At 37.4% G+C, this 25,212-nt stretch overlaps 1 protein-coding gene, 1 long non-coding RNA gene and 1 gene segment (V, D, J or C); all 3 read left to right on the top strand.

Moving 5' to 3' along the window:
• The window catches only part of LOC131405801 (M1-specific T cell receptor alpha chain-like), a 584,807-nt gene that overhangs the window by 60,155 nt on the left and 499,440 nt on the right, over positions 1 to 25,212 (top strand). The window lies entirely within an intron of this gene.
• Positions 1,586 to 14,635, top strand: LOC131405803 (uncharacterized). The gene is made up of 3 exons (XR_009220024.1): positions 1,586 to 1,884; positions 1,999 to 2,096; positions 13,586 to 14,635. It is a non-coding gene; the product is annotated as an uncharacterized LOC131405803 (long non-coding RNA).
• Positions 5,985 to 6,984, top strand: LOC131405798 (T cell receptor alpha variable 22-like). The segment is given in 2 exon segments: positions 5,985 to 6,205; positions 6,400 to 6,984. Coding segments are annotated over 2 exon segments (582 nt in total).

Here is a 25,212-nt window from a genome sequence, read left to right as displayed (position 1 = left end):
TAAATCTGTGCTCTAGAGGGTGGGGCAGACCTGGGCTAGCAGGCCTGAGGGAGAACTCCAATGGCCCTGTGTCAGCACGCCCACACCAGGCCACAACAATGGCCACCGCCAATGTCCCAGTCCCTGGAGAGGTCTCACCTCTCATTGAGATGCACTCAGGGCCTATTAGGTGAGTCTCTTTTCACCACAGCACTGTGCACCTTTCTTTCTGGTGATTTTAGGATGCTTTCTGTAACGGGTGAGTTTGCGCGCGGGCCCTTTAAGAGCCGGTTTTAGTTTCTTTGTGAACCAGCTTTTCTTGGGGTACTCCCCAATGTTTTAGTAGCAGGCACAGTCAGATATTATGCCGCTGGTCTCGATTGTGCTGGCTCCACAAAATGCCCACAGCAGGGGCACTCCTGGCTCGGCCCCACTCCTCCAGGGAGGTCTGCGTACCTGTGCGCTGCTCCTGGCAGCCGGTGGCCGTGAAGCTGGTGGCTTGTGAAGGCGGCGTTTTTCCTTTCCTGGAAGGAAGTCTCTGCCTCTTCCACCTCAATTAGGATTGTCCGTTGTTGCAGGAGTTCCTCTTATCCAGTTTTCAGTTCTGTCTCAGGGGTAATTTTTCCACGAGTAGTTGTAAATTGGCTGTGTCCACGGGAGGAGGTGAGTTCTGAGTCTGCTTACGCCGCCATCTTGAGTTCACCCCCTTAAACATGGGTTTTAAATAAACAATATTAGTACAATGGTTTTAGAGAGAAATAAACATAATTTGATGCTTAGTTATGCCCAGACTTCTGACCTACAGAAACCAGAAGATAATAAATGGGTGTTGTTCTAAGTCTTAAAGTTTATAGTAATTTGATACACAACAATGGGTAACTAAAACAGGCTTATTAAACTGGTTAATGAGTATCATCAGTTCATAATATTTAGGATTCATTATAGCATAAGAAAACCTGAAATGTAATGAAATCTTACAGCATATTGTAACTTAAGACATATTTTACAAAATTTGACTATGACCTCAAAAATTTATGTGGTGTTTTCATAATGCACTGTGAATTTAAAAGAAAAAAATTTTTTTGATAGACATGCTAGGAGTAAAGACTGAATTATCTTTCTTTTTTCTATATAGGAAATATTACAATTTATTGTCACATGAAGTGACAATTAAGAAGTATGGAGCCAAAATAATATAGAAACAAAAAGTATTATAGAAATGTGTCAGGGAAATAAGTAACAAAATATTATGTAATTTTCCAGATTTTATGATGTTTGTGGTATTTGGTTTTTAAAATTTGTAGTTTGTTATGATTTGATTTCTCATTCTAAAAGATTATTTTTATCCAATTTTTATTCATAATTTTTAGTTATTTTAAAAAGCCCCCGTTTTATAAGTTTCAGGGCCTACAAAACATAAATCCTTCTCTGTACAAAATCATAATGCTTTGAAATTCAACCACAGTAGGGCAGGAAGTAGGTGAAGAAGGTTCACAGAAACTGTGAACTTCTCCTTTGCTCTCTATTTAGCCTCTGGAGGGCATTGTTGCCTAAATTGGAAATTCTAAGAGATCAGAATAAACTCACAAAAACCTTCCTTTCCTACAGCTTAAAGAAGTGTTCTGACCACATTTTTTAGAGAGGGACACATAAAGAACCTCAGACACCAGAGGTGGGCAGTTTTGTCAAGAGAGCATCTCTTTCTAACAGTCCCTACCACGTCTCTAAGAAGTCTAAATCCCCTGTCATTCTTCCTCAGCCTCAGAGCAACCTGGGTTCAAGTCCCCCAGTCATCAGGTTTTTATTTGTTTGTGGGGAATCTCCCAGAAAGGAGCTCCCTGCTTCTTCACTGCTCAGTCATGACCTTGGTGTTCACCTTGATGCTTGGGGTGCTCCTGTTCCTGAGTGAGTACCATGCCATTTACTCCCTAGTCCACAAATGGAACATTGTTCTGGTTTGACTCCTAATGGAGACTTTTTGTTTCAGCTGAGTTCATTGATACAGCATTGATGTTTCAGGAGGAACCAGAGCTCAGTCAGTGATCCACATCACCTGACGTCCCTGTGGACCCTGGCGTCCATATCACCGTCTCTGAAGGATCCCCTCCAGAGCTGAGGTACAAAAATTCCTCTTGTGTTCCACCTTATCTCTTCTGGTACGTGCAATATCCCAACTAAGGACTCCAGCTTCTCCTGAAGTACACATCTGGAAACAGCCTTGTTTCAGACATCAACAGTTTTGAGGCCTAATTTAGGAAGAGTGAAACCTCCTTCCACCTGAGGAAACCCTCAGCCCATTGGAGTGACTCGGCCAATTACTTCTGTGCTCTGAGTGACAGAGTGCCTGGAACAGCATGGGGAGCTAAATACATACCTCCTGACACATTGTAGCTTAAAAGACTCAGGGTCTCAGCCTGAATTATATTCAGGAATTTGTCATGTTCCTTGAAGGCTAACAGTACAGAGAGTACAGAATCCTGGGAAGTGTTTAGTTTCTATGGAAATCTTAGATGTTTTTCTTTCTTTTTCCATTTTCCAAAGGAAAGTACTGTTTTCTGAATTGCAGCATTTTTATTCTAGAGTCAGGATTCTGAAGGGAATGAAACTATAGGATTTTCAACAAGCTAGAGGAAGTTACTTGCTCCCATATCCTCTGAAATAGTGATGGGCTAAGATGGCCTGAGGTTGGCCGTGTGAGTTGGTACAAGGCAAATCAGAGAATTACTTTACAGTACTAATCTCATCTCTCAAGCAATCAGAAAATCCAGGACAATTGCTTATTTCAAAAGCATTATTTCCAGATTATTTTACTAGTATCCTGAGAAGCTTCTTTCCTCAAAGAACTTCAACACTTTGACTAAAATATTTGACATTGGCGGACTTAAAGCTAGCATTTAAGGATGTGTACAAGGTGATCTTTCCAAAGATAATATAGTATGAAGGAAAGAACACTTTCTTTATCCAGCGGCCCGCAGTACCAGGCATTCTAAATTAAACACAGTCATGCTAAAGTTCCATGTGGAATCTCGGGGTTGGTTGTTCTATGAGTGACCCACTCTTTCCTCATCAGACCCACCCATGTTCCCTTTTTCCCTTTTTCCCCCTTCTAAGTCAATTGCTGTAATACCTGCTGAGTAGCCGATAATAGTTATCGAAACCTTAATCATCTTTACTTACTTTTCTACACTATTTCTCACAGAGCCATTAGTAAACATTTGCAACATCCTTGAACAGTTCATCTGATCTTCAGTGTCTGCAGATCACTTCACTCTCTACTTCAGTAAAAATACAGAGGTCCTCATTTTCCATCCCTTTACCTCCAAATCCATTTACAAAGGATTATTATTATTAATATGAGACAAGATTAGTATGAGACAAGAGCACAAACTAAAATTTTCATATGTTTTCAAAAACAGTTATTTTTCTTTTAAAATAATCTGCTAAAGCTAAAAAGCAAAATACAAATAATAACTAATAATCAACAGTTTTAATAAGATGTATTTAAAACTGAAATTTTGTTTAAAATTTATTTTAAAACAATTATAAATATTTTTTATAAAAATAAAACTGTTCACAGTTCTAGTTTCAACATCCATCTAGTTGCTAAAGTAAATAATCAATATCACTCTCTACGCAGGTTCAGCCTAGAATAAATATATACAACTTTAAAGTAATACTGTTTAAGACAGCAAAGTGTTCCAGCCATCATGGGCAACTGTTGTGAATACTGTGCTGATTCACGAGTGCCCTTTACAAGCACAGATGAGCAAATAAAAGAGAAAGAAAATGAATCCTCAGCTCTCCCAGGAAGCAATATTTTCTTATGCTAGAATCTATGACATCCATGCCATCTGAGAAGAAAGACTGGGCTAATTAATTTTTCTTTTCTCTTCCCTAAAATCCCCCCAAATTCCAAATCAAAGCCAGTCCTCAATGTCAGCAGCAGCACAATCCATAGATTTTTCTGATATTCAAATACAGTTTCAAGGGCAACTGATGTGAATAAGCATTTTTCCTTGAGCCTGAAGTGTGTTAGTAGTTGTGAAAGGTTACAGATTGTGCCTGGACCCAAGTGACGCAGACACCCCATGTTCTTTAGTCCATTTATTTGTGTGTGTGTGTGTTTGTGATCCGCGGCCCTCTCCACATACTTGCTCGTCTTCTTTGTTCCTTGTATTTAAAATAAAGGGTCACCTTTCAAAGATCACTCATCTTTCCTTTTGTTACTATCCTCCCTTGTCACTTCCACAGAAGGCATACTGTATCACACCTTCCATTGAGTTGTCTCTGTAATACAGGCTTGAAATAATTGTTACTCTCTTGGTGTTATTCATGGTAGTATTCATGGCATGCTTCTATTATGGCATCCTTTAGGCCTTTACTAGGTATACAGAGATGTTTGTCTCCTCCATTCTATCACGAGCTCTCTGAAGGAAGTTACAGGGTCTAACTCATTTTTTATTGTCCCAGCTCTATAACTCGCTTAAATATATTGGCTAAACTGGATCACATTGGAGGGTTCATTTTTTATCAGTTTGTAGGTAAGAATTAAATGAATTGTTTTCATATCATTACATAAAATTATATTATATTAAAGAATTTATTTTCATAAAAAGGCACTGTGGGCACTCCTGGCCCTATTTACGGTATTGTCCATCCTTGTGGGCAGTTCTGTGGCTTCAAGTCATTCCACAGGTACAGCCCTGGAAAAGCCAGCTGGGCTGAGCTATGTCTGTCTGCTGAGTGAGAAGTGATCATCTCTTAAGGTTTTAGCCCATTAGGAGGCACTATAGGCTTTTCTTAAGCCCAGGGACTACCCTGTGGGACCTAGTTGTGAATATTTGTTGAAAGATTTGAGAAATTCTCTGAATGTGCAAATGGGGGCTAGTGAAGAGGGGAGAATAATTGTGTGTAAGGAAAAACTAATCATTATCAGCACACAAAAAAATATGCTTCTTGCTGAATATTCCTTTCAATTAAAACCTCTGCTTTATTCCCTAGATCAAGTACTAGAAGCCTATAACTGTAATGCATACATCTATATTTACATTGTTATCATTATCTTTATCTATGCCATTATCTTTATGTGTATCTATCAGAAAGGACTCCTGGATCTGAATCATATAAAGCAAAACAGAAGATGGAGAATTCCAAAGTATAGAAATCAGATATTTCTGATTTTTTGTCTTTATTGCCTAAGATTTTTATATATCAGGGGAAAATGTGAACTTCCATTTCATAGGGTCAAAAATTTTTGTAAACCATTGAATTCCACTTTTTCTTTAATATTCTTCCTGTCTCTTTCCTGAAACTAGAAAATCAAAAAGAGGAAAGAGAGAGAAGTTAAGGGAAAAAAGGGGAATTTGGAAGTAGCAATGTAATGATTGGGGAAAGTGGGAGGAAAAGAGGAAGACAAAGGAATTAGAAAGAAAAAAGACGAACTGAACTGCAAGCATGAACCACAGGAAGTTTTTACAGACAAGAATTAGAAAACAAAATATGTTACACAGCAGCAAGGATAATATGCAAAAGTAATGTCCTAATTGATTCTATTTTTTTTTCCACAGTTTAGAGTCTTATTACGTTCATTTCTTATAACAATATTTACCACAAGTCTTGGTTGTTCCAGGACAGTCTCAATCCATACATTTCGTATATCCCAATAATAGGAATTCATTAAGTATACAATACACAAAGTTTATGTTCTTATTACTTTGTATGACTGGGGGAATGACTCTCATAGGTTAGTAAAAATCTTTTCGTCAGAACACGTGCTTGTTTTCTGGATTTAAAAATGTGAATATTCTTTCTATGATCCTCCCTAGGCTGTAATTAGCATAGACAAGGTACCTGTCCCTCCTGAGGAGGCCTCTCCCTTTCCTTCTCATACTTTTTACTACATCCAGGATTATCAGAAAATCCCCCTGGAGTACTAGAATAATGACCTTTCTTTTCCCTTCTCACTCCAGCACCCTCCAGCCCATGATCAGTCACGGTGAGGCTGGAGGGTGGGGCTTCCTGTCACAGAGTGTCTGGGCCTTAGCATGGTTTGTGGGTGAGGCTGATTGGTTGCAGAAGCAGGAACAGTTCCAGAACCAAGTCATGACACTCACTGCCCAAGGGTTTAGTTAAATATATGTTGTGAAAATGTCCCGAGCAACAAGGCAAAGCATCATGAAGAGGCTGTTGAGCACTGTGCTGGGGCTTTTGTGCACCCAGGTTTGCTGTGAGTCCGGGCTGTCCCAGATGGGAATCTGAAGGGATTTAGCAGCTGCAGTATTGTTGAGGGAGGGAGGGAGGGAAAGGAGCTTACAAGTCTTACAGACTTTCTATCCTTCTCATAATCTAAGGGGGTATTTTTCAGGTTTTGTAGGTGTTACAGTGACCATCACTTGTGACTGTTTCTCCATTTCTCAACAGATGTGAGAGGAGAGCAGGTGGAGCAGAGTCCCCCAACCCTGAGTCTCCAGGAGGGAGCCAATTCCACACTGCGGTGCAATTTTTCCACCTCTGGGAGCAACTTGCAGTGGTTTCGCCAAAATCCTGGGGGCCACCTCATCAGCCTGTTTCACATTCCTTCAGGGACAAAGCAGAATGGAAGATTAAAGGCTGTGACAGTCGCTAAAGAACGCCACAGCTCACTGTATATTTCCTCTTCCCAGACCACAGACTCAGCCATTTATTTCTGTACTGTGGAGCCACAGTGCTCCCCAGGCACCTGCAACCTGTACACAAACCCTCAGCTGGGCTCAGCTCCTCCTCCAACCACAATCACATCACAAGACCACCACACAGCATTTCTGCAGCTTAATATTCCTAACCCACGTTGGTGGGATGTTAACCACAGATACTTCTTGGCCCTACAGGTTTGGGATTTGGTTTTTATCTTTCCTTCTCAATCTACACCTCTTTCTGTACTATAAACCTTTAGCTTGGAACTAGCAGAGTAGTTGACAAGAGGACAGAACTAAAATAAATATTTAAGCAACAGTATGCTGGACTCTAAAAGGGTAAAAAGTGAAAAGAATTAAAAGAAGAGGAAAATTACTCTGTTAAAGATATTATTAGACAATGATCTAGCTTAGCTAGGTGTGTCGAGAATGTTCAGGTCAGCCTCACCACAACATGTCCCAAAGCAATTGCAAACACTTGCATCCCATCCTACTAGTGCAGCAAAGCAAACAAACAAAATTGCTGCAAGTTCATATATTGTGGGAAAAACTTTAAAACGTATATTCCATTCAACTAAATCCCATTCATGTTCTTGAGGCTTACTTTATGTACTAGGATAAGGTCTATCCTGGAGAATGTTCCCTGCATGTTTGAGAAAAAAGTGTGTTATGTTTTTGTTGGGTAGACTTCTGTTATGTCTACCTGGTTTACAGTGTTGTTCAAGTTTTCTATTTCCTTGTTGATATTCAGCCTAGTTGTTCTATTATTATAAGTGAGATATTGAAGTCTCCAGCTATTATTATTGAATTATCTATTTCTATTCATTTTTGCTTTATGTATTTTGGTGTGTTTTAGGTACATATATGTTTATAACTGTCATATCTTCCTGATGGATTTGCCCCTTTACCTTTACAAAATATCCCTCTTATATCTAGTTAAATTTTTTGGTTCAAATTTTATCTTGTTTAATAATAGTATAGCAATTCCACCTTTCTTATGTTTGCTGCTTGCATAATATATTTTTTCCATCCTTTTACTTTTAACCTATTTTTATCTTTGAATTGAAAGTGTGTCTCTTATAGACAGCATATAGTTGTATATCATTTTTTTTTACCAGTTTCATAGTCTCTGCTTTTTCGATTGGATTGTTTAATCCATTCACATTTAATGTTATTTTGATACAGTTGAATTTATGTCTGTCGTTCTGGTTGTATTTTCTTTATGTCCCATGTCTTTTTTGTTTCTCTATTCTCTCTTTACTGCTTTCTTTAGCATTAAGTGAATATTTTCTAGTATAATATTTTAATACCTTTAATTATTTTTCACTATATTTTTGAGTAATTTTCTTAGTGGTTACTTTAGAGCTTATGATATGCATCTTAAGTTATTAGCATCTACTTTAGAAGTATGCTAACTTAATAGCTGAGAGATATTGAAATGTTACTACTGTATAGTTCTATTTCCTCTTCCCCATTTTTTGTGCTATAATTTTTATTCATATTCCTTCTATATATGTTACAAACCACCAATATATTGTTATAATTATTACTTTATATCTTTATAATTTCATGTATTTTAAGAAGCTGAGAGAAAAAAGTAATAAAACAAGTACGTATCTATGGGATTTCTTGTATTAACTTTCTTATTTACTATTTCTGGTTCTCTTCATTAATTCTGGTGGATTAAAGTTACTTTCTGGTGTCATTTCTCTGCTCTTATACAGTTTTGCAAGTACCTTCCTCCTTTGTGCTCTTATTGTCAAATATTTTACATTTTTATTTGTAATAGGCCCAATAATACAATTATTTATGAATTGTTTTATATAATTGCTCTTTAAATTGGTTAAGAGAAGAAAGTAGAATAAACATGCAATTATATTGTCTTTTATAATTATCTAAATAATTACCCCTAATGGTGTACTTTTGTGTGTGTGTGTGGATGAAAATTACTGTCAGGTCATTGTTTTCAGCTATAAAAACTTCCTTTATTATTTCTTGTAAGGCAGATCTTAGAACAATGAATTCTCTCAGTTTGTATTTATCTTTGAATGCCTTTTATTACCTTACTTTTTGAAAGATACTTTTGCCAATATAGGATTTTTCATCGACGATATATTTTTCTTTCTATATTTTACTTTGAATATATCTTTCCACGGCCTTCTGGCCCAGTGTTTTGGTTGAGAAGTCAGCTGTTAATTTTATTAGAGTTACTTTGTATATCAAGACCTGTTTTTCTCTTTTTGCTTTCAAGATTTTCTTTTTATCTTTCAACATCTTTACTTTGCTGTGTCCGGGTGTGGATTTCTTTGAATTTATCCTTCTTGGATTTATTGAGCTTCTTAAATGAGTAGATTGTTTTTTGTCAAATCAGTTCTCATCCATTATTTCTTCAAACATTTTTTCTGCTTCTTTATCTCTCTTCTTCCCTCTGGTTCTCTCATTATGCATATGTAGGTGTTCTTAGTAGTGCCCCATATTTCTCTGAGTCTGTGTTCATTTTTCTTCATTCATTTTTCACTGTTTTTCAGATTGTATTCTCTCTGTAGATCTACCTTCAAGTTCACTGATTCCTTCTTCTGGGAGCTCAAATCTACTGTTGAGCCCCATTAGTGAATTTTTTATTTTGATTATTGTACTTTCCAACTCCAGAATTTCCATTCTGCTCCTTTTAAAAAACAATTTCTACCTCTTTATAGATATTCTCTATTTTATGAGATGCCACCGTCATACTTTCTTTTACCTCCTTTAACGTCACTTCCCTTAGTTTCTTTTAACATATTTAGATTAGCTGTTTTGAAATCTTTATCTGCTAAGTCCAACATTTGAACCTTTCCAAAAGCAGTTCCTATTGCCCATTTTTTTTCCTGTATAAAGATCATACTTTCCTGTTTCTTTCCATGTCTCATAACTTTTCTTGAGAACTGGACATTTCAGATAATATATTTTACATAGTTTCTTATGGTTGCTGTTATGGGTAGAGTTGTTCTCCATTCCCCAAATTTATATGTTGAAGTTCTAACCCCTAGTACCTCAGAATGTGACCTTATTTGGAAATAGGGTCATTGCAAACGTAATTAGTTAAATTAAGACAAGGTCGTTAGGATGGGCCCTAATCCAATATGACTGATGTCCTTATAAAAAGAGAAAATTTGGACATAGAGACAGGGACACAGAGAGAACAAAACATAAAGATGAAGACAGAGATTGGAGTTATGTTTCTAAAAGCCAAGGAACACAAAAGATTGCCACCAAATTATCAGAAGTTGGGGAAGAGGAATGGAACAGATTCTCTCTCAGCCCTCAGAAGGAACAAACCTTGCTGACACCTTGATCTAAAACAAAACAAATGTGCTCTCTTATGGTTCTGCAAGAAGTCTGAAATCAGTTTCATTGACTATAGTTGATACTGAACCTCTTAATCTCAACTTAGTGTGCCCAATGCACAGCAAGCCAAACACTAAGATATAGGTGCTTGGAGATGGGGAAAGATTTATTCGAATTGACGAAAACAAGTAGGCAGGAACCTAGGTTCACAGAAATCCACCTCCCCAAGAACAGAAAGCAGGGGGTTTTATAAAGCTAAGGGGCTTGGCAGGGGGAGCTTTGGAGAAACGAAGGGGTCACTACCAATAAGCCCCTGGGCAATCTGACTTCTAGGCTTCAGTGGCTGCTGAGGGCTGGCCATTTGGTGATTGCAAACTCCTTGAAAGCTTTCTCTTTCTTCTGCAAAACAAGCTCACAAATCCTCTGGAAAACAAGCTCACAGATCCCGGAGACCCTTGGATCACCCCGCAAGTTAAACAGGAAAAACAACAAATTGGTTTAGTACCTACAGTACCTCTCAGGTACCCAGCTTCATAGTCAAGGTCTTTGCAGGATTGAGTCCTTCTAGAAGCTCTAGGGGAGGATCCATTTCTTTACCTTTTCTAGCTTCTGAAGGCCACCTGGATTCCTTGGCCCACAATTCCTTCTTGAATAGCTCCAACTTCTTGCTTTCATCACCACATCTTTTTCCTTTTCTGGAGTCAAATATCTTTCTACTTCTGTTGTATAAGGATATTTGTGATTATATTTTGGACCTAACCAGATAACCCAAGATAATTCATATTAATATCCTTTAATTACTCACATATCCAAAGTCATTCTTGCCATGTAAAGTTACATTTTCAGATTCCAGGCATTACGACCTGGATATCTTTGGGGGCCATTATTTAGGTTACCACATATACTATAGAAACTCCGGACATCCATTCCACACCCCCTCTAGGGCTTTTTTTTGTAGTTTGCTTGTTTATTTGTTTAGTGATTTAACTATTTCAGTTAAGTCATTTTTACCCACAGTGTGCAGCCTATAATGCTGTTATTCCAAGGACACAGTGTTGGATACATGCCCAGACATCCTAGTGTGATAGTGGCTTTAGCAAAGCTCTCTTTGACAATCTTTTTCCCTGATCTCTGTGTTAAACTATATGCCTCTGTATCACACCTAGCCAATAGCCTCCATTCAGTGCTGGCTGATTGTTCTACTGTTTTCAACAATGTCCTGGGGAAGATAAACTGTTCCAAGATCTGACCCAATTAAATTCAAGCTCCTTTGCACAGGTAGTCTTTGAGGCTCATCTTTGAGGCTTTTTCAGACCCCCAGAAGACTCTTCCTAGCTGTCTCTTTTCCTGTTCTCGCTGTTAAATTTCTAACTAGTTGTCTGTGATTTAGCATTTGGCTCTCATTGAGCTACTGGCCTTGTCTTAATTGCTTATCACCAAAATCTCCTTTGTCTTCAGCAGCAACCTTAAACTTGAACCTCCCGATGCTCTGTATCAAATAAATTCTTCCCTAGGGGAGAGCTCTCTGTTTTTACAGCTGCTTCTCTCCCTTGGCATAACCTCTGTGCCACTGTTCTGGAGCTGTGAGAAGGGAGAGTGGCCTGCTTATCTCATAGTGACATCTCAGCTTTATGAGCAGTGTACTGGGTGGGGGACAATACTCTCCGGTCTTCTTGGCTTGCCTTTCCCAGTATGGAACCACTACTCTCTGAGTCAGCTGGGGTGAGGGCAATAGACTCCCAGTTTCTCAGTCTGCCATTCCTAGGTTAGAGCTTCTGCCCTCTGAGTAGACGCTGGGAGGTGAAAAGTAGCCCTAGACCTCTCAGTTCCTCTTGCTTGCAATAGAGCTTCTGCAAAACAAAGCTGAAGGAGATGAGAAATGTCAGAGGTCAGCCCCTCCAGGGAAATACCATAGTGCATACTGGGAGCTGTGGGGAGGGAGAGCCCTGCATTCTTGACTGCATCCACCCAAAGTAGAGCTTCCATCATGCTGAGCTGGGGGGTGGGGAGTGGGTCATGGCTCTAATGCCACAGACTCTTTCTGTTCTTGTGGAGATTTAGTAGATTTTCATGAATAAACATTTCTCTGTATAACCTTTTTTATTCACTGTATATCCTTGAGACAATGTCCAGAGACTTTAATTTTTTAAAAAATATTTTTCACCAGTTATAGTTATTTTGCTGGGGAAAGTACTCATGGATCCCCTCACATCGCCATTATGGAATTCACAGCCCCCTATTCATGTTATTAGCTCATAAAATAGACCTAGATAGAAGATAATCAAAAGTTCAGCTTTTCTTTGAGATACATTGACTTTCTCCATTGAGAAAGAAAGCTATCATCTTGTCCTTAGTCTAACTCTGCCATAAATATAATTTATCAAACACAGCATGATTTACCATCATAAAGCAACCATGTATTCTGAGAGTATTAATGATGAAAAATAGGACAGCCATATCTTTTCTTAAATCAAACACTAGTTGTGCTTAGAGGCATTATCCAAAATAAATGAACACTAATCTATTCTAAGTTTCTGACTCTATAACAGAAAACAGTATTAGAGGGCCGGCCCCGTGGCTTAGCGGTTAAGTGCTCACGCTCTGCTGCTGGCGGCCCGGGTTCGGATCCCGGGCGCGCACCAACGCGCTGCTTCTCTGGCCATGCTGGGGCCGCGTCCCAGATACAGCAACTGGAAGGATGCCCAGCTATGACATGCGGCTATCCACTGGGGCTTTGGGGGGAAAATAAATAAATAAATAAAATCTTTAAAAAAAAAAAAAAAGAAAACAGTATTAGTGTTGATTTGTACAATGCTTGACACAATAGGTATGTCAAGTCTCTTGAAGATATCATAATTATGAGCAGCACTGCTATTTTTTCATCAATGAAAATAATGAACAAACTTTTTTAATATCTACTGCCTTAGGTCCTGTTCCCCAGAAGCCAACCTTGAGATGAGGATTTGTGCAACTGAATGGGGAGGGAAAAGGCCAAACAAGGGCCAGATTTCAGATGATGTTCCTGACATTCTGTCAGCCTGATTTTGTGAGGAGCTCTAGAGCATAAATCCTACTACAGTTTGTTCCACTTAGAGACAAGGGAGCTGGTCTCTAGTATAACCACAAAAGTCAGTTATTATCTAAGCTGCCAGCAGCAAAGCACACAGAAATTGGGAGATGAGCACATATGAGGTTCCTAAGAGAATTTGAGCTGGGTACCAACAACGTCTAATATACCCACTGTAACTTTACTCTTTGAAACAGTTCTCCAGATTTGACTGCTTTTGTTATTATTCAAGTCAAACTCCTCAATGTTCACGTTTGTCTTTTAATGTTTTTTGCATATTCAACCAACTCTCACCTTTATCTAGCCACTACTACACACATCCTCCCCCAGCACTATCCACTTTTCATAGTCAAACATCTCTGCTCCCTGAGTGATAAAGAACCTTTTTCACTCGTATCTCCAGGTTCCTCTCCTGGCCCAGTGTTGCCATTCTGAGCTTTCCTTCAGATTTCCTACTCTTTGACCCCAGATATCCCTTCTGTCATTCACTAATTTTCCAAAATCATATTCACCAGAGACTATGGATTATTTTATTCTCTTTCAGATGAAATATCAGCAGAAATGGTCACGTGATCCTAATGACATCAGAAGACAAGGGCCGTCTGTGACTGATGTGTGTGAAGGAAGAGGAGAGTATGCATATGTCCCAAATCCATATATATTTTACAATTAAAATTTACTTTTTACATTTCAACTCTCATGAAAAGGATTTGGAGCAAATCGAAGGTTAGCCATGTATCTTTACTCCTCTAACATGACTTATGACTTGATGTCAGGGTCTCAAATGTCCATGAGGAGCAGAGCATAGTAGAAGAAAAGACAGGGAGAGGATCTCCGATGGCTCTGGCTGACAGTGCCTTTTGGCTGGAATGGAGCAGGGATGAAAAGAAGCTGTGCTTGAATGAGGAAGTGCATGGAGAGCCTGAGAATCTTAGAGAAACTGTGCTAACATTAAGTGGATCCTATGCTGCATAGAGTGAGGCTCTGTATACTCGATGTAAGTGCTTCCCACAGGGACAACTGACCACCCCTTCTGTTCTTGTTATGGAACTTGTTATTTCAAGGGCTTCGGAGGACCACCCAGTAGGTTTATCCCACTTAGCAGGCTGTTGAAGCTTCCTCATTCTGACTCAGTCTAGGACTGAGTGGGATTGTGAGCCAGCTGCCCTCTGTTAGCTAAAGTGGGAGCTCACAGCTCCTTCATCCTCAAACTTTTTCATTTTCAGGCAGGGCTGAGTGTCTGATGGCTAATTTCAATAGTAGAAAATCTCTAATTTTATTTTATTTTTAAAAATTATTTTATTGAAGTCATATTGGCTCATAAGTGTGTAAATTTCAGGTGTACATTATTATATATCAGTTTCTGTATAGACTGTATCGTGTTATAGACTGCATAGTCTAGTTTTTATCCATCACCATGTGTATGTGCCCCTTTATCCCTTTCACTCTCCCCTCAACACACTTCCACCCTGGTAACCACTAATCTGTTCTCCTTATCCATTTATCTATCTTCCACATATGGGTGAAATCATATGGTGTTTGTCTTCCTCTGTCTGGCTTATTTCACTTTGCTTATTTCATCAATGTTGTTGTAAATGGCACAATTTTGTCTTTTTTATGGCTGAGTAGTATTCCATTATATCTAGTTAGATAGATAGATAGATAGATAGATAGATAGATAGATAGATAGATAGATAGATAGATACAACAACTTCTTTATCCATTCATGCCTCGATGGGCACTTAGGTTGCTTCCACATCTTGGCTGTTATGAATAATGCTGCAGTGAACATAGGGATGTATAAATCTCTTTGAATTGTTGATTTTGTGGTCTTTGGATAAATACCCAGTAGTGGGATATCTGGATCATATGGTGTTTCTGTTTTCAACTTTTTGAGAAATCTCTGTATTATTTTCCACAGTGGCTGCACCAGTTTGCATTCCCATCAGCAGTGTATGAGGGTTCCCTTTTCTCCACATCCTCTGCAATATTTGTTATTTCTTATCTTGTTGATTATAGCCATTCTGATGAGTGTAAGTTGATACCTAATTTTAAAAATGATAGTGACCTCATGGTAGCCATAGACCTCAAAGCAAGCCAGCCTATCTTCACTCATCCTCCACTTCTCTCCTTTCCTCTTTGCTTGCAAACATACGTAGTTTATGACTTACTCTAGGGGCCAGGAGGTTTCTCTGAATAAGTTTCTATTGGGAAAGAAAACTAGGACAGGATATTAGAATAAGTTATGTGGTGATTAGCCTTCAAATTTAATGAGAACTTGAAATGAAGAGTGGCTTGTTTTCTACCAATTGAAAAGTTTTTCAAAACTTTCAAAAAATTTTCTCATATAATTTAAGAGAAAGCTACAATTCTGGTCGGTCACCTTCCACCCTTAACTCCATTCAACACTATTTTACAAATATATATTAAGAGGCTACAATTTTCCAGTCACTAGTGCTAGTACTGGGAATAGATCAGTGACAAAAAGACAAATGTACTTGCCTTTGATTATTTTATATTCTAATAACCTGTAGGAGGGTAGAAAAATAATATACAATACAAATAAATAAATATAGTGCATTGGAGGGTGTTCAGTCTATGAAAAAATTTAAAAGATGAAATAGCAACTGACTTGGGAGGGTGCACTTCAATCTATCTATCTACCTACCTACCTACCTCTCATCTGTATATTTATTTATAGATTTAAATTATTTGTTTTTATTTATCATGGTAAAACATTTATTGTCCTAGTAGTAACTGAATATGTACAGTTACCAACAAGAATTGGGCACTCTCAAGAAAAAGGTATCTGGGTGTACATTAAAGTATATGCAGACCATATAAACAGTTACATTTTTTGAATTGGACTATAATTTCAAACCCAGAACAGTGGTGACATCAATACCTACTGAAGAAGAATGGAGTCTTCTCAGTAGATCACGATTTAGATGTGGAGTAAATAGATTATATTTCAATTTCCCTTTTAATCACTACAGCTACCAAGTCAAAAAATTTATAATTAATAGTTTGGAAATCACCTGCTCCAATCACCCAATTTTATAGATGACGAGATTTCAATTAATCCCAAAGATTAAAAATCTAATAGATAAAGCCTGGGTTATAAGCCAGCACTTACATAATAATTGGTGGTGCAGAAATGTCTGTTGAGCTAAATAAAGCACAACCATTCCATAGGTAAGCAGTCTAGTCACTTCTTCAGGGTCTTGTTTCTACTTACTCCTAAATATAGTAATCTTCACTTTTGGTGTTTTTGCGTATTTGACAACCAAAGTCAGTGACTCTGTCCAAATGTATTTCATAAAATTACTTCCTTTTATGGATTATGTATATTGCTAGCAATAGCAGGTTTATTTTATATATGGGTTGAGACATTCCCTGTTGAAAAGCCACAGCACTCACAATGGTAAAAAAAAAAAACATTAGATTTTGTATTGCCCATCTTTACGTATTCTGACTTAAACCTAGTGACACAGGGACATATTTAATGGACTGGTTACTTATAAATTTGAATTATGCAATGCTGTTCCCCTTTCTCAAAAATCTGTCTTTATTCCAAGTCCTCTGGAAAAATGGAATGGATTTTAAGACTACTAGAAAGTTAGACCCATTAGGCATCCTCAACTGAGGTTCTCTAAAGAACTTCCATAAGAAAATGGTTCTCAGAAGTTGACTACTAACTCAAGAACCTCAGAACATAAAGTAGACAGCTTTTTCCCAGTACCATTGGAACGTGAGACTTCATGCCTCATTTCCCTTTGCCACTCTTGTTTAGTCATATCTTTTCTTTACTAATTTAAGGTTATACACTCTGACTTTAGCCTATCATGTTGTTCTTATTATTAATAACAAGTTGCCCAAGTATTAGTCTTTACTAGAGATAATAATCAATTCATTCAATCCTCCAAATATAATGTTATTACAGCCAGTTTGGAAAATGATACAATGGTACATTACACTAAAACTACCAATATGATACTCTTTGTAGGCAATACATAAGTGAAAAAAAATTCCTTACGTTAGAAATAATATAGCATACCACAGTGATTATTTGTCAAAATGATACCCAGAGATAGTGTACCTACAGCTCCTGTGTTCTATTTCCTATAGGGGAGTCAGTCTCTTCATTGCCAACCCAGAACCAAGGTTAACTTTTCCCAGAGTTCTATTAGGCCATTCCAAGGGTATGACTACCAAACGTTCTATATGGACCACATCTCCTTATAAAGAGCGTAAAGAGATGAAAATCTTTCTCAAAAAAGACTCCTCACGGTAGTGACACCATTCATAATCATTAGAAAACTTGAGGTGTCATTGAAAATTCTTTCCTCACATTAGCTGACATAGTAAATAATGTAACCAAAGACCTGAAATATTGCAGATGAGTAAAAATATTTGAACAAAAGTAGATAGAGAGAAAGATGATAGATAGATATATGATAGATAGATAGAAGCAATATAGTTACCTAAAATAGACTCAGAAAATCATTTGGACTTGTTTTCTTAATTAGTTCTGGGAAATCTTGGGTCATGGTTGCAAAGTGTCTTACAGTCTGTTTTTAGAATAGTTCTAGTTTACTTGTTTGTTGCATGGTTCTGTTGGGCTTTTAACTGTTTCTGTACAGTCACTGTTTAGACAATAGATTCAACAAGTGATCCAAAGACAAAAAACAGATAAATTCATGCAAACCAAAAATCAGATCTTCACAGGCCAAAACGCTTTGTCAAGGAAAATCAATCAACTGTGGGAAGATCTGGACAGTCTTTGAAATTCTCTTCTGCAACTTTGCCTGAATGAGGAATAAAAGGGGGTGTGTGTGGAGAGGAGACGAGAACTGTGGAGAGAATTGAAAATAAAAGTGTTCCCACAGACTTAGGAAAAGACAGATTGTTCCATACCCATGGTAACAAGTAGCTATGAGACCCAGTTTTATATCTGTCCAATTGATCAACAACTCGTCTCAGTGAACACACTTTTGCAAGCCAACAAATCAATATCAGGCTTCTGCAAGGCAGCCAATGCGGGATAGACTCACTCGGATAAACATGCCCCCGAGTGCCAACCAATCAACAACAGCTCCTCAAGAGCGACCATGCTTTTACAGATGATGTCAACACATTACACCTCTGAAAGTTTGCCAATCCCTGAATTCCATTCATCCCGCAAATGCAGTATAAATTAGCCATTTGTTGTGCTCAGTGAGATTGTGTCTGACTTGCAGAACTCTCCCTTACTATTGTGAAGAGTAAATTCAGCTTTGTCTTTTTTTTTCATGTATTGGGTAGTGGTCTCATCCTTTGACAGCTGTCACTGCATACTTTCTTGTGGGATATTTGGACTTGGGCAACTTTTTTTACTCTTTTTCTCCTATACTCACAACAAATCTAAAAATCAAGGATCTCTGTTCTTCTTTGAAACTCAACATCAGTAGAAGCAGTTGACATGATATCTGAACTTAGAAAATCATCAACATTTATGATTATGGGAAAATGAATTTCTCTTTGCAGCTCATTCCAGTGAGAGTTGTGATGTTTACTGCTCTGTACATCTACTAAGTCACTCGTTCCAAAGATGTCTTTTTCAAAGCTGTTATGTATTACTTTTAGGGTGATTGTGTCCCCATAGCAACAAGATTCTTCATTGCATCAAGAATATGCCATTAAAAGAAATCTCAATAAAAGACAAGTTACCCAGTTTAAAAATGGGCAAAATGTTTCAGCAAAGTCTTCATAAGGATATATGAATGACCAATAAGCACATAAAAATATGTTCTATATCAGAGGTCAACAAAATATGGCCAACAAACCAAATCCAGCCAGCCACCTATTTTTGTAGATAAAATTTTATTTACAATGAAACTCAGAAAGGCTCATTTATTATCAGTGGCTTCTTTCATGCTACAACGGCAGAGTTGAATAGTTGTAACAAAGCCTGAGTGACATGTGAAGCCAAAAATATTTACTATTTAATCCTTCAGGGAAAAAGTTTGCCAACCTCTGTTCTACATCATTAGTCATCAGGGAAATACAAGCTAATATTGCAATGAGATCACTACACCTCCATTATGTGGGCTAAAAATAAAAATATGACTATATCAACTGTTGGCAAAGATGTAGAACAATTGCCTAATTTAGAATCCATTTAAGGACATGTTCTCTTCAGTGTGAAGGGCTCTCCCTGATCTGATGACATTATGGAGGAAGGACAGCCCCATGCAGTTACTCATCCTGAGGGCCAGTTTCTGCCTTTGAAGGAACCTTAGGGCGGGTGAGGTGCTACCATGAATATTCCAGGAGTCCTGTTCTCTCTTGGTTTGTCCAGATCTCAACCAAGCCCTCCAGATCCACCTCAGATGTACCTTAGTAAAGAGCAGCAAGGATTTCATAGGGGATCTCAACAAGGGGAAAATCTCCTTTCTTCTGAAGAAATCCTCGGCTCAAGAAGAAAACTCAGCCGCTTATTTCAGTGCTCTGATTGATGCAGTGGTTGTTAAACACGAACTGCTAAGAAGCTGTAGAAAATTGTTCAGTGTAACTTCTCTATGTGGCCACAAAGGGGCAATGCTACTTCAGAGATTAACATATGTGTCACATACATGTGTTCAAGTAGCCAGAAAATATCCTTAAAAAAATCTAGAAAATTATTATCTTCTACTTTGCTTCAACTTATATCTGTCAATCATCTATGTACATACATATGTATGTATGTATCTATCTATCCATCCATCTAAATAGTACCCATGTTTATTCTAGTCTAATAGTTTGAAAAACATGACTTTGGAAATCAACACTTCTTTGAATAATACATGTTGTCCTTCAAGGTCAGGGCCACAATAGATTTTCTAATATAAATTTATAGTATTTTCACCCATATACAACCCAACCTCCAACCACACTGAGTTAATCTGTGCTAGAATTCCCTTATGCCATTATTTTTACCAGGAAATATACTGATGGCGTTAAGTCCCAGTTCAAGCGTCTCCTCTATTGGAACACTCCTCTGACTGGGCCCAGAAGCAGAGTTCACTACTCTTTTCTTTGTCACGTTGTATAGATACACAGTTCTCTTCAGTAGGTTTCATCTGGCTGTACTTGAGTATTGGGACTCAGTTGACTGAATGTCAGGACTGTCTCTTTCATGAATGAGACCCAAGTATCACCCATTTAGTAGGCACATAGTAGGCACTCAGTAAATATATATTGAAGACATGCATTAATGAATGAGTAAATGAAAAGAAAAGAAAACACATAAAGAATTTAACAAACAATAAAAAAAATCCCCTTGGAGTCCTGGAGTAGAATGGGATTAGATTGTAGACTGAGGAATGGAGACTCTTACTATCGTCTCCTATTGGACTGATGGTGTTTTTCTTTGACTGGATTTGAGATGACATCAAATACAGGTACCAAAACAAATTCTCTCTGTGCTTCTGGAAAAAAATAGGCTTTTTGGTTTTTTTAACTTCTATTATTTATAATGCAGATCACTCCTATTTTTAGGGCTGATGTGCAATTTTTCCTCAATTTCTGTTTCTATTCTTTGCTGTGTTAACATCAATAGCCAAATTGATTCTTCGTATTTTCATATTTCACCCATGAAGATAAAATGCAAAGAAAATATTAAATGTTTGTCCAAGCTCGGGATGAGAGCTACCAAAAATACTGCATTACTGGATGACCATGGCCCTATGTCTTCTGAAATCTGCAGAATTTTTCTATCTTCTCTTATCCATTTGGAGATCAAAGCTCCTCCAAGGCAGATAATTCCAGTACTTCCCAGTTTCTTCTCCCTGGGTAATTCTTAGAAATATTTAATTTACCTGATTTATATTTTAGAAGAAGTATAAAGAAGTTGAAGTTGATTTAATTATCTTCTATTATTTCTTAGAGTAATGCAAAATATAAACACATCCGAAAGACTGTAATAAAATTAAGTTCCCTGAGGATAAAGGGACCATATATTCTCTACGTTCTGATCCATGACCTTAGATTGTAATGGGATGTTATGCCCTTTGTGTGTCCTCAATAGACTTTAATTACTCTTTGCAATAAAAAAGAAATGCCCTTATACATGGTAATCTTGTGGCTTCATGGGAGTCCCTCTCTTCCTCATCGTAAAATAAGGTAATCACTATTGACATATCAAGATATCCTAGTGTATGATTTTTAATATTCTAGGAGATGTGAGGAAAAGGAAGAGGGGATTGAGGAAGAGAAATTCGAAGCTGATCCTTATCCATGTGTAAGGAGGGGATTTCTGATTCCCAATGAAAGTATTTTCAGCAATTCTAAGTCAGGGCAAAATAGGGAAGTGCTTCATTTGACAGAAATAGCTTTAAGTGAAAGGACTTGCTAAAGGGCGGGGTCTGTTGAAAGAAAGCAGGTGTGAACTTACAGTCAGAGTTCCAGCTGGCTGAGAAGACCAGAAGACACCTGAGTTGTCACTGAGCTTCGGTGCCAGGAGGAATGGACAAGATCTTGGGAGCATCAGTTTTAATTCTATGGCTTCAACTGGGCTGTGAGTTGTGGAGGAGAAACCCCAGGATATGTCATTAATTTGGGGGAATCAGAAAATTGGGGTATGGACAAACTATGCAGGTAGAAACTTTAAGAAGGAAATATAAATGTAGGGGCCTAATGACTTTTTATCTTTTAAGCAGGGGTGAGTGGCCAACAGAAGGAAAAAAGTGACCAGCAGCAGGTGAAACAGAGCCCTCAGTCTTTGACAGTCCAGGAAGGAGAAATTTCAATTCTGAACTGCACTTATGAGAACAGTGCATTTGACTACTTCCCATGGTACCGGCAATACCCTGGTGAAGGCCCTGCATTCCTGATAGCCATACTTTCAGTTGGGAATAAAAAAGAAGATGGAAGATTCACAGTTTTCTTCAATAAAAGTACCAAACAGTTCTTATTGACCATCACGGCTTCCCAGCCTGGAGACTCAGCCACCTACTTCTGTGCAGCAAGTGCACAGTGCTCTCGAGGCACCTGCAGCCTGTACCCAAACCTGCAGCTGAGACTCCAGCCAGACCCTAACATGTAAGTGAAATAGTCACACACACACAATCTGTTTGATTAAAAAAAGTCTTAATACACTTGTAAGAACTGAAATTATACAGAATTTATTATCTGACCAAAACAGAATTGATTTCAAAAATCAATTGCAAAAAGATGTCTCTAAAAATTCCCAAATTTTGGAATTTAAGCACTGAACTTTAAAATATCCATAGGTCAAAGAAGCAATTATAATGGCTGTTAGAAAATATGTTTAAAGAAAATATAATGAAAACACATATATACACATACATATGAGATGCAGCTAAAATAGTACATAGGAGGAAATTTATCATTTAAAATACCTATATTACTAAAGAAGAAATGTTGAGAAGCAATTGATCTAGACTTTCAACAAAAGAAGGTAGAAAAAGAAGAACAAATTAAACTCAACGTATGCTAAAAGAAAGAAATAATGAAAAAAGTCAAATTAGTGTAATAGAAAACAAACAACAGAGATAATCAGCAAGTTACAAAGTTAATTTTCTTAGACAATTAATAAATTTGATATAATCCTAACTAGAATTATCAAGGGAAAAAAGAGAGAAAACATAAATTATAAATATAAGGAATGAAAAAGAAAACCACATTACAGATTCTACAATATTAAAAGGATTATAAAAAAAATCATTAACATATTTATGCAACTGATTAAGAGTATAAGCCAGACCCACACAAGTAGGGACAACTGATTTTTTGACAAAGAGGCAAAGGCAATTCAATGGAGGAAAGATAGTCCTAGCAACAAATGGTGTTTGGACAACAGGATATTCACAGACAAATAATTAAACCTTGACCTAAATTTCACAACTTACACAAAAATTTGAAGATAGTCTCAAAATGGATTGATCATGCATCCAAGTGTAAAATGTAAAACTATAAATCTTTTAGAAGAAAATATAAGAGAAAATCTTCATGACCTATGGTTACGTGAGGAGATTTTTGGCATGACACCAAAAGCATAATCCATAAAAAAAAATAATAACTTAGACTTCATCAAAATTAAAAACTTTTGCTGTGTGCAAACACTGTTAAGAGAACGAAAAAGACAAACCCCAGATTGGTAAGAAATATTTGCACAATACACTTTCATCAAAGGACTGGTATTCAGAATATACAGAACTCTCTAAACTCAACAGTAAAAAAACAAACAATCCAAATAAAAAATGGACAGAAGACTCACACAGACACTTCACCAAAGAGGGTATGTGGTAGTGAAATAAGCATATAAATAAGCATATGGACAGATGTTCAACCTCATTAGCCACTAGGGAAATGCAAGTTAAAGCCACAATGAGGTACCACTCCACATCTATCAGAATGGCTAAAATAAAAAATCCTAACAATACCAAGTTCTGGCAAGGATGCAGAGAAATTAGATGACTCATACATTGCTGGTGGGTGAGAGGTACAGTCACTCCAGAAAACAGTTCAGCAGTTTCACATAAAGTTAAAATTTCATTTACTTTACAACCCAGCAATCACACTCCTGGATACTTACGCTAGAGAAATGTAAACTAATGTTCACTTATAGTGAACTTATATAAAACTTATAGTGGTTATTGCTTTAGAAACAGAAGAAGAAATGGGGTTACTCTTTCAGTTCTGTCTGTAATGTTTGAGAGAAAGAGTGAGAGAGAGAGAGAGGTGGGGGGGGTGTTGTAGAAAACATAGCAAAATTAAATTCTTGTTGTTGGGAATAAAGGTGTCTCCTAGATAATTTTCTGTACTTTTCCATGTGAGAATTATTTAATAAATTTTAAAAAATAAATTTTTAAGATGGATAGTACAAACCACAGTTTTGACTAACTCAACCAGTTCATAGAATGGAGAACAGAATCATTACCTACAACTTTGCTGGGTGTATTCCCAACAGCCCACATAAATGCCAAGAAAAATTCCATCAGAAAAATCTTTTGGGGCCGGCCCGGTAGCACAAGCGGTTAAGTGCGCACGCTCCACTGCGGTGGCCCGGGGTTCACCGGTATGGATCCCGGGCATGCACTGACGCACCACTTGTCGGGGCATGCTATGGCAGGCGTCCCATAAACAGCAGAGGAAGATGGGCATGGGTGTTACCCCAGGGCCAGTCTTCCTTAGCAAAAAGAGGAGGATTGGCAGATGTTAGCTCAGGGCTGATCTTCCACACACACACCAAAAAAATCTTTTATTTTTCTTATGAATTAGAGGGTGTTCAGCCTGAAACAACCTGGAGACTTCCCCTCCATGTCCACAATATATGTGTTTTCAATATACAAGAGAAAGTGAAAAAAAAAATCAAATCAATTGGGTTAGTAATAATAGATGTGCCCACAAGATGTCAGTATATGTTAGAACCAATAAGCGAATTCAGTGAAGTTACAGGATACAAAATCAATATACAAAAATTAGTTGCATTTCTATATACTAATAACAAGCTATCAAAAAGAAAAAAATTAAGAAAGAAATCCTATTTACAACTGCATTGAAAAGAATAAAATAGCTAGGAATAAATTTAACCAAAGAGGTGAAAGACTTGTACACTGAAAACTATAAGACATTAAGGAAAGAAATTGAAGAAGACAGAAATAAATGGAAAGACATTCCATGCCCATGATTGGAAAAATTGATATAGTTAAATGTCCATACTAGCCAAAACAATCTACAGATTCAATGCAATCCCCATCAAAATCTCAATGATATTTTTCAAAGAAATAGAACAAACAACCATAAATTTGCAACCACGAAAGACTCTTCAGACAGAAGAACAAAGCTGTAGGCATCACACATCTTGATTTCAAACTATATTAGAAAGCTATAGTAATTAAAACAGTAGGGTATTAGCATAAAACAAACATATAGACCAATAGAAAAGAATAGAGAACCCAGAGATAAATCCATACATATATGGTCAATTAATTTATGACAAAGAAGCCAAAAATATACATTGGGGAAAGAAAGTCTCTTCAACAAATGGTGCTGGGAAAACTGGACATGCAAAAGAATGAAACTAGCTTACATCATACAGAAAAATCTACTCAAAATGAATTGAAGACTCTAATGTAAGATCTGAAATATAAAACTTCTAGAAGAAAACTTTGGGGTAAGCTCCTTGAC

Source organism: Diceros bicornis, chromosome 5 (genome assembly GCF_020826845.1).
Source record: "Diceros bicornis minor isolate mBicDic1 chromosome 5, mDicBic1.mat.cur, whole genome shotgun sequence".
Classification (NCBI taxonomy): domain Eukaryota; kingdom Metazoa; phylum Chordata; class Mammalia; order Perissodactyla; family Rhinocerotidae; genus Diceros; species Diceros bicornis.
Note: the sequence above shows the minus strand (reverse complement) of the source record. Positions and strands in the feature narration are given on the sequence as shown.